The sequence below is a fragment of the Oncorhynchus tshawytscha genome, unplaced genomic scaffold (assembly GCF_018296145.1).
Source record: "Oncorhynchus tshawytscha isolate Ot180627B unplaced genomic scaffold, Otsh_v2.0 Un_contig_7909_pilon_pilon, whole genome shotgun sequence".
In the NCBI taxonomy this organism is placed as follows: domain Eukaryota; kingdom Metazoa; phylum Chordata; class Actinopteri; order Salmoniformes; family Salmonidae; genus Oncorhynchus; species Oncorhynchus tshawytscha.
The window spans coordinates 132501-140000 of NW_024609380.1; the positions used below are offsets into that span (position 1 = coordinate 132501).

General features: G+C 49.2%; 1 protein-coding gene across 1 annotated transcript in view; it reads right to left on the reverse strand.

The window, feature by feature from the left end:
• LOC121844686 (lysine-specific demethylase 4A-like) overlaps positions 1-7500 on the reverse strand; it is a gene marked incomplete at its 5' end in the record, with an annotated part of 37750 nt that overhangs the window by 14480 nt on the left and 15770 nt on the right. The window contains 2 exon segments of the mRNA XM_042315065.1: positions 1002-1244; positions 7225-7333. Coding sequence (XP_042170999.1) covers positions 1002-1244; positions 7225-7333 — 352 coding nt within the window.

A 7500-nucleotide genomic window follows, 5' to 3' on the forward strand; every position in this document is an offset into this window, starting at 1 on the left:
TCAAAGCTCCATGGTAACCAAGCCTCAGATTTCTATGGTAACCAAGCCTCAAAGCTCCATGGTAACCAAGCCTCAAAGCTCCATGGTAACCAAGCCTCAAAGCTCCATGGTAACCAAGGCTGAAAGCTCCATGGTAACCAAGCCTCAAAGCTCCATGGTAACCAAGCCTCAAAGCTCCATGGTAACCAAGGCTCAAAGCTCCATGGTAACCAAGCCTCAGATTTCTATGGTAACCAAGCCTCAAAGCTGGCATTGGGAAAAGACAAGTAAAGTGAGTTTGTTAAGAACATGGAACTGTTCAGCGGGGTTGAGATGGACCGTGATGTAGGTGTGCTTGTGTGTGTGTGTGTGTGTGTGTGTCTACTTGGTGTGTGTGTGTGTGTGTGTGTGTGTGTGTGTGTGTGTGTGTGTGTGTGTGTGTGTGTGTGGTGTGTGTGTGTCTGTCTAATGGAACTGTTCAGCGGGGCTGAGATGGACCGTGGTGTAGGTGTGTGTCTACTTGTGTGTGTGTGTGTGTGTGTGTGTGTGTGTGTCTACTTGGTGTGTGTGTGTGTCTATGTCTAATGGAACTGTTCAGCGGGGCTGAGATGGACCGTGGTGTGTGTGTGTGTGTGTCTATGTCTATGCTTCCGTGTGTTTTTGCGTGTCTACTTGGTGTGTGTGTGTCTATGTCTAATGGAACTGTTCAGCGGGGCTGAGATGGACCGTGGTGTGTGTGTGTGTGTCTATGTCTATGCTTCCGTGTTTTTGCATGTCTACTTGTGTGTGTGTGTGTGTCTACTTGGTGTGTGTGTGTCTACTTGGTGTGTGTGTGTGTCTACTTGTGTGTGTGTGTGTGTGTGTGTGTGTCTACTTGGTGTGTGTGTGTGTGTGTGTGTGTGTGTGTGTGTCTACTTGGTGTGTGTGTGTGTGTCTACTTGTGTGTGTGTGTGTGTGTGTGTGTGTGTCTACTTGTGTGTGTGTGTGTGTGTGTCTACTTGGTGTGTGTGTGTGTTACCTACTGTGGTGGGAGGGACCGAAGCCGAGCCGCTCTGAGTACTCACAGCAGACGAGCTCCGTGATTGGTGCCTGTGGCAGGTGATTGACACCACGTAAGGCCACTCGTCCGGCTCCATGGTGACCCCGGCGGCGTGGGCACAGGTAACGTGGAAGGAGGTGGGGCATCGACCACACGAACACTGGATACATGCCCCTCCCCCGCCCTGGCCACGCCTCACACACCGCTTACGGCAGTAGATACACTTCTACACACACAGAGAGAGAATCAACTCAACTGACTGAAATCAACTCTTCTACAGAGAATCAACTCTTCTACAGAGAATCAACTTTACTGACTGAAATCAACTCTTCTACAGAGAATCAACTCAACTGACTGAAATCAACTCTTCTACAGAGAATCAACTCAACTGACTGAAATCAACTCTTCTGACAGAAATCAACTCAACTGACGGAAATCAACTCTTCTACAGAGAATCAACTCTTCTACAGAGAATCAACTCAACTGACTGAAATCAACTCTTCGACAGAGAATCAACTCCACTGACTGAAATCAACTCTTCTACAGAGAATCAACTCAACTGACTGAAATCAACTCTTCTACAGAGAATCAACTCAACTGACTGAAATCAACTCTTCTACAGAGAATCAACTCTACTGACTGAAATCAACTCTACTGACTGAAATCAACTCAACTGACGGAAATCAGCTCTTCTAGAGAGAATCAACTCTTCTACAGAGAATCAACTCAACTGACTGAAATCAACTCTTCAGAAGACTATAGAAGACTAAATATCATCATCAGATTAAACCCTATAGTTAGTTAACATAGTAAACTAAATATCATCAACTGATTTAACCCTATAGTTAGTTAACATAGTAAACTAAATATCATCATCAGATTAAACCCTATAGTTAGTTAACATAGTAAACTAAATATCATCATCAGATTAAACCCTATAGTTAGTTAACATAGTAAACTAAATATCATCATCAGATTAAACCCTATAGTTAGTTAACAGATTTAATTAACCCCATCATTAGTTTCCGGTAAGCATGGCAGTACTACAGATTTAACCCCACCATTAGTTTCCGGTAAGCATGGCAGTACTACAGATTTAACCCCACCATTAGTTTTCGGTAAGCATGGCAGTACTACAGATTTAACCCCATCATTAGTTTCCGGTAAGCATGGCAGTACTACAGATTTAATTAACCCCATCATTAGTTTCCGGTAAGCATGGCAGTACTACAGATTTAACCCCATCAGTGATTATTGCATCACATCACTACTGATGAAAATACTGCAGGTAGCCTAATGGTTAGAGGAGGCAGGTAGTCTAGTGGTTAGAGGAGGCAGGTAGCCTAGTGGTTAGAGGAGGCAGGTAGCCTGGTGGTTAGAGGAGGCAGGTAGTCTAGTGGTTAGAGGAGGCAGGTAGTCTAGTGGTTAGAGGAGGCAGGTAGTCTAGTGGTTAGAGGAGGCAGGTAGTCTAGTGGTTAGAGGAGGCAGGTAGCCTGGTGGTTAGAGGAGGCAGGTAGCCTAGTGGTTAGAGGAGGCAGGTAGCCTGGGGGTTAGAGGAGGCAGGTAGTCTGGTGGTTAGAGGAGGCAGGTAGCCTGGTGGTTAGAGGAGGCAGGTAGCCTAGTGGTTAGAGGAGGCAGGTAGCCTAGTGGTTAGAGGAGGCAGGTAGTCTAGTGGTTAGAGGAGGCAGGCAGTCTAGTGGTTAGAGGAGGCAGGTAGCCTGGTGGTTAGAGGAGGCAGGTAGTCTGGTGGTTAGAGGAGGTAGGTAGCCTTGTGGTTAGAGGAGGCAGGTAGCCTAGTGGTTAGAGGAGGCAGGTAGCCTAGTGGTTAGAGGAGGCAGGTAGTCTAGTGGTTAGAGGAGGCAGGTAGTCTAGTGGTTAGAGGAGGCAGGTAGCCTGGTGGTTAGAGGAGGCAGGTAGCCAGTGGTTAGAGGAGGCAGGTAGCCTGGTGGTTAGAGGAGGCAGGTAGCCTAGTGGTTAGAGGAGGCAGGTAGCCTAGTGGTTAGAGGAGGCAGGTAGTCTAGTGGTTAGAGGAGGCAGGTAGCCTGGTGGTTAGAGGAGGCAGGTAGCCTAGTGGTTAGAGGAGGCAGGTAGCCTAGTGGTTAGAGGAGGCAGGTAGCCTGGTGGTTAGGAGGCAGGTAGCCTGGTGGTTAGAGGAGGCAGGTAGCCTAGTGGTTAAGGAGGCAGGTAGCCTGGTGGTTAGAGGAGGCAGGTAGCCTGGTGGTTAGAGGAGGCAGGTAGCCTGGTGGTTAGAGGAGGCAGGTAGCCTAGTGGTTAGAGGAGGCAGGTAGTCTGGTGGTTAGAGGAGGCAGGTAGCCTAGTGGTTAGAGGAGGCAGGTAGTCTAGTGGTTAGAGGAGGCAGGTAGTCTAGTGGTTAGAGGATCAGGTAGTCTAGTGGTTAGAGGAGGCAGGTAGTCTAGTGGTTAGAGGAGGCAGGTAGTCTAGTGGTTAGAGGAGGCAGGTAGCCTGGTGGTTAGAGGAGGCAGGTAGCCTGGTGGTTAGAGGAGGCAGGTAGCCTGGTGGTTAGAGGAGGCAGGTAGCCTAGTGGTTAGAGCAGGAGGCAGGTAGCCTGGTGGTTAGAGGAGGCAGGTAGCCTGGTGGTTAGAGGAGGCAGGTAGTTAGTGGTTAGAGGAGGCAGGTAGTCTAGTGGTTAAGGGGGCAGGTAGCCTAGTGGTTAGAGGAGGCAGGTAGCCTAGTGGTTAGAGGAGGCAGGTAGTCTGGTGGTTAGGAGGCAGGTAGCCTGGTGGTTAGAGGAGGCAGGTAGCCTGGTGGTTAGAGGAGGCAGGTAGCCTGGTGGTTAGAGGAGGCAGGTAGTCTAGTGGTTAGAGGAGGCAGGTAGCCTGGTGGTTAGAGGAGGCAGGTAGCCTGGTGGTTAGAGGAGGCAGGTAGTCTAGTGGTTAGAGGAGGCAGGTAGCCTAGTGGTTAGAGGAGGCTGGTAGCCTGGTGGTTAGAGGAGGCAGGTAGCCTAGTGGTTAGAGGCAGGTAGCCTAGTGGTTAGAGGAGGCAGGTAGTCTAGTGGTTAGAGGAGGCAGGTAGCCTAGTGGTTAGAGGAGGCAGGTAGCCTGGTGGTTAGAGGAGGCAGGTAGCCTGGTGGTTAGAGGAGGCAGGTAGCCTGGTGGTTAGAGGAGGCAGGTAGCCTGGTGGTTAGAGGAGGCAGGTAGCCTGGTGGTTAGAGGAGGCAGGTAGCCTGGTGGTTAGAGGAGGCAGGTAGCCTGGTGGTTAGAGGAGGCAGGTAGCCTGGTGGTTAGAGGAGGCAGGTAGCCTGGTGGTTAGAGGAGGCAGGTAGTCTAGTGGTTAGAGGAGGAGGCAGGTAGCCTAGTGGTTAGAGGAGGCAGGTAGTCTAGTGGTTAGAGGAGGCAGGTAGTCTGGTGGTTAGAGGAGGCAGGTAGTCTAGTGGTTAGAGGAGGCAGGTAGTCTGGTGGTTAGAGGAGGCAGGTAGCCTAGTGGTTAGAGGAGGCAGGTAGCCTGGTGGTTAGAGTAGGCAGGTAGCCTGGTGGTTAGAGGAGGCAGGTAGCCTAGTGGTTAGAGGAGGCTGGTAGCCTAGTGGTTAGAGGAGGCTGGCAGCCTAGTGGTTAGAGGAGGCTGGTAGCCTCGTGGCTAGAGGAGGCTGGTAGCCTCGTGGTTAGAGGAGGCAGGTAGCCTAGTGGTTAGAGGAGGCAGGTAGCCTGGTGGTTAGAGGAGGCAGGTAGTCTAGTGGTTAGAGGAGGCAGGTAGCCTGGTGGTTAGAGGAGGCAGGTAGCCTAGTGGTTAGAGGAGGCAGGTAGCCTAGTGGTTAGAGGAGGCAGGTAGCCTAGTGGTTAGAGGAGACAGGTAGCCTAGTGGTTAGAGCGTTGGGCCAGTAACAGGTTGCTGGATCAAATCCCTGAGCTGACAAGGTAAAAAATCTGTCATTCTGCCCCTGAACAAGGCAGTTAACCCACTGCTCTACGATGAGGTGGATGTCAATTAAGGCAGCCCCCAATCACCTCTCCGATTCAGAGGGGTTGGGTTAAATGGGGAAGACACGTTTCAGTTGGACAACTGACTAGGTATCCCCCCTTCCCTTACATCTGCAGTGTTTCCCCTACTTTCATTTTGCAACAACGAACCGCCCCTCCAAAAAACAAAATTCTGGATGGTAAAGCGTTTTCAGTGTAAATTTAACACGGCTTAATCCTTGATCTAAAGTACGACCAAAATATACTGGACCAAAAGATCCTGGAGCCATAAGATCCTGGAGCCATAAGATCCTGGAGCCATAAGATCCTGGAGCCATAAGATACTGGAGCCATAAGATACTAGAGCCATAAGATACTAGAGCCATAAGATACTGGAGCCATAAGATACTAGAGCCATAAGATACTGGAGCCATAAGATCCTAGAGCCATAAGATAATGGAGCCATAAGATCCTGGAGCCATAAGATCCTGGAGCCATAAGATCCTGGAGCCATTAGATCCTGGAGCCATAAGATAATGGAGCCATAAGATAATGGAGCCATAAGATACTGGAGCCATTAGATACTGGAGCCATTAGATCCTGGAGCCATAAGATCCTGGAGCCATTAGATCCTGGAGCCATAAGATCCTGGAGCCATAAGATCCTGGAGCCATAAGATCCTAGAGCCATTAGATCCTGGAGCCATAAGATCCTGGAGCCATAAGATCCTGGAGCCATAAGATCCTGGAGCCATTAGATCCTGGAGCCATAAGATCCTGGAGCCATTAGATCCTGGAGCCATTAGATCCTGGAGCCATAAGATCCTGGAGCCATTAGATCCTGGAGCCATAAGATCCTGGAGCCATTAGATCCTGGAGCCATTAGATCCTGGAGCCATAAGATAATGGAGCCATTAGATCCTGGAGCCATAAGATCCTGGAGCCATAAGATCCTGGAGCCATAAGATCCTGGAGCCATTAGATCCTGGAGCCATAAGATCCTGGAGCCATTAGATCCTGGAGCCATTAGATCCTGGAGCCATAAGATCCTGGAGCCATAAGATCCTAGAGCCATTAGATCCTGGAGCCATTAGATCCTGGAGCCATAAGATACTGGAGCCATAAGATAATGGAGCCATAAGATAATGGAGCCATAAGATAATGGAGCCATAAGATCCTCTTTTAGAACGAACAACCTCCATAATAAATAAAAACTAGACCGTCGGAAGAATCTAACATTCCCCAAAATGTCACGGGGCACCACCCTTCATGTAGTTATGTTTGAGTAACTCATAACATAAATTATGGCAAAAGGAGTCAAATTTGCAGGAAAATGGCAACAACAAGACACCGTCTGCCAAGAGGAAGGCCTCGAATGTTCGGCTGGAGAACGTGCCAATCGCCACTACCACCCAGGAGGAAGTAGAGATTATTGGGACGTGTGTAACCCACTTTCTCCTCTCCCTCTCCTCGCCACTACCACCCAGGAGGAAGTAGAGATTATTGGGACGTGTGTTAACCACTTTCTCCTCTCCCCTCTCCTCGCCACTACCACCCAGGAGGAAGTAGAGATTATTGGGACGTGTGTAAACCACTTTCTCCTCTCCTCCCCTCTCTCCTCTCCCCTCCTCTCCCCCATCCTCTCCTCTCCTCTCCTGAGTGTATTTGGGCCCAGCCTGCAGGCTGTGTGTAGCCTTGCCTAAACAACCTCCACACAGTGAATTATACATGTGTTGCTGCACTGCTGTGAGGACAACGGGTTTATCTGTGTGTGTGTGTGTGTGTCTAAATTATGAATGTGTAGGGTTGCGGCAGGGGGGGTCCAATGTCAGCAAACTGAAAGAAAGAATGAATGAACGACTGCAGGGAGAGAGAGGTGTGTCAGCGCCACCCTCAGTCTCTCCCTACTCATCACACACACAGACGCAGACACACACACAGACGTAGACACATGCAAACCCATTCTCTCTCACACAGGAGCTCATTATCCACTGTTGATTGGGGCACATGGTTTAATTACCACCGAACACTTAATTAGAACTATTCTACTAGGACCTGGGAATTCCTCTGTGTGTGTGTGTGTGTGTGTGTGTGAGAGAGAGAGAGAGACAGAGAGAGAGAGAGAGAGACAGAGAGAGACAGAGAGAGAGAGAGAGTGTGTGTGAGAGAGATTTGTGTGTGTGTGTGTGTGTGTGTGTGTGTCTGTGTGTGTCTGTTCACACCAGTTTGTATCTCTGCATGGGTATCCTCTGTGTGTGTGTGTGAGAGAGATTGTGTGTGTGTGAGTTCTCACCAGTTTGTATCTCTGCATGGGTATCCTGCTGATATCAATGGGACTCCTCCTGACTTCATCCCTGAACCAGACCTCTGACAGAGCTACTGCACACATAACGTGGGCCCACCTACACACACACAAAAACACACACTTTCATTATTTTATCCCAAAATCACAATACAGTCAAGGATGGAAACTTCAAAAAGACCACAGACAGAAAAAATAGCAAAAGTGTCTAAAAAAAGACAGTCAGACCTTTACCGTAATAACGACACAAAGACAGTCAGACCTTTA